The following is a 793-nucleotide window of genomic DNA, read 5'->3' as shown; positions in this document are numbered from 1 at the left end:
TCACCACACGGTGGCCCTGTGCCTCTCCTTCTCAAAGCTCCTCCTCGCCTCCGCCACCGTAAAGCTCAGCCTCCCTCCCCTCCCCTCATCTCCCTCCCCTCCCCTCCCCTCCCCTTCCTCCTCCTCCTCCGCCACCACACAACCTCCTCATCGTCCTCCCCTCTACTTCCACTCCTTTCCTCCGGTCGCGCTGCGCAGAGCCACAGACGGTCCTCCAGCTCCGTGCAGCCCGGTGCGAAGATGGTTGGCGGCTTGTGTGCTCGCAGGTTGGCCCGCCGGTCGCGGTCCGCCCTGATAGCAGCCCTCACGGTGCTGCTGGTGCAGACGCTGATTGTGTGGAACTTCAGCAGCCTCGACTCCGGCGAAGACAGGGAAAACGGAGGCTCCAACATGCGGGAGAAGAGGGACCGGGTCGCAGGCAACAAAGCCACTGGCAGCGACTATATCCAACACGGGGTCCGGCGGCAGCAGCAGCATCTTCCTCCGCTGGGGAAGGGGACGTCTCGCCACATACAGCAGCCGGTAAGACAGAGGCGGGCTGCCGATGTATTCATATCATATCCCCGCTACATAAAGAGACTGTCTCACCGGGAATGAAGCCCGGAGGGGTTGGCAGGCAGGTCAAAACATCTCCAGTTTGCGTATTTTTTTTTGGGGGGGGGGTTGGGAGATAAGCCACACGGCCGGGCCTCAGAATGAATGAATGTATGATTGTTGTCACTTGAACGGAGGCTGCCTCGTAGGGAAATGATAGGATGTCTGAAGCCAGGCAGATGCGAAGCGAGTCCCCCCC

The 793-nt window shown here is 61.0% G+C and overlaps 1 protein-coding gene across 1 annotated transcript in view; it reads left to right on the top strand.

The window, feature by feature from the left end:
• The first annotated feature begins 143 nt into the window (after window positions 1-143).
• Window positions 144-793, top strand: part of xylt1 (xylosyltransferase I) — a 71477-nt gene continuing 70827 nt past the window's right edge. The window contains exon 1 of the mRNA XM_035659403.1: window positions 144-522. Within this exon, the coding sequence (XP_035515296.1) occupies window positions 241-522 (282 nt within the window). The 5' untranslated portion in view covers window positions 144-240. The remainder of the gene's footprint in view (window positions 523-793) is intronic.

Source organism: Morone saxatilis, unplaced genomic scaffold, assembly GCF_004916995.1.
Source record: "Morone saxatilis isolate NCDOM2014 unplaced genomic scaffold, NCSU_SB_2.0 Contig17, whole genome shotgun sequence".
NCBI classification, from domain to species: domain Eukaryota; kingdom Metazoa; phylum Chordata; class Actinopteri; family Moronidae; genus Morone; species Morone saxatilis.
This window is presented reverse-complemented; position numbering and strand designations above follow the sequence as displayed.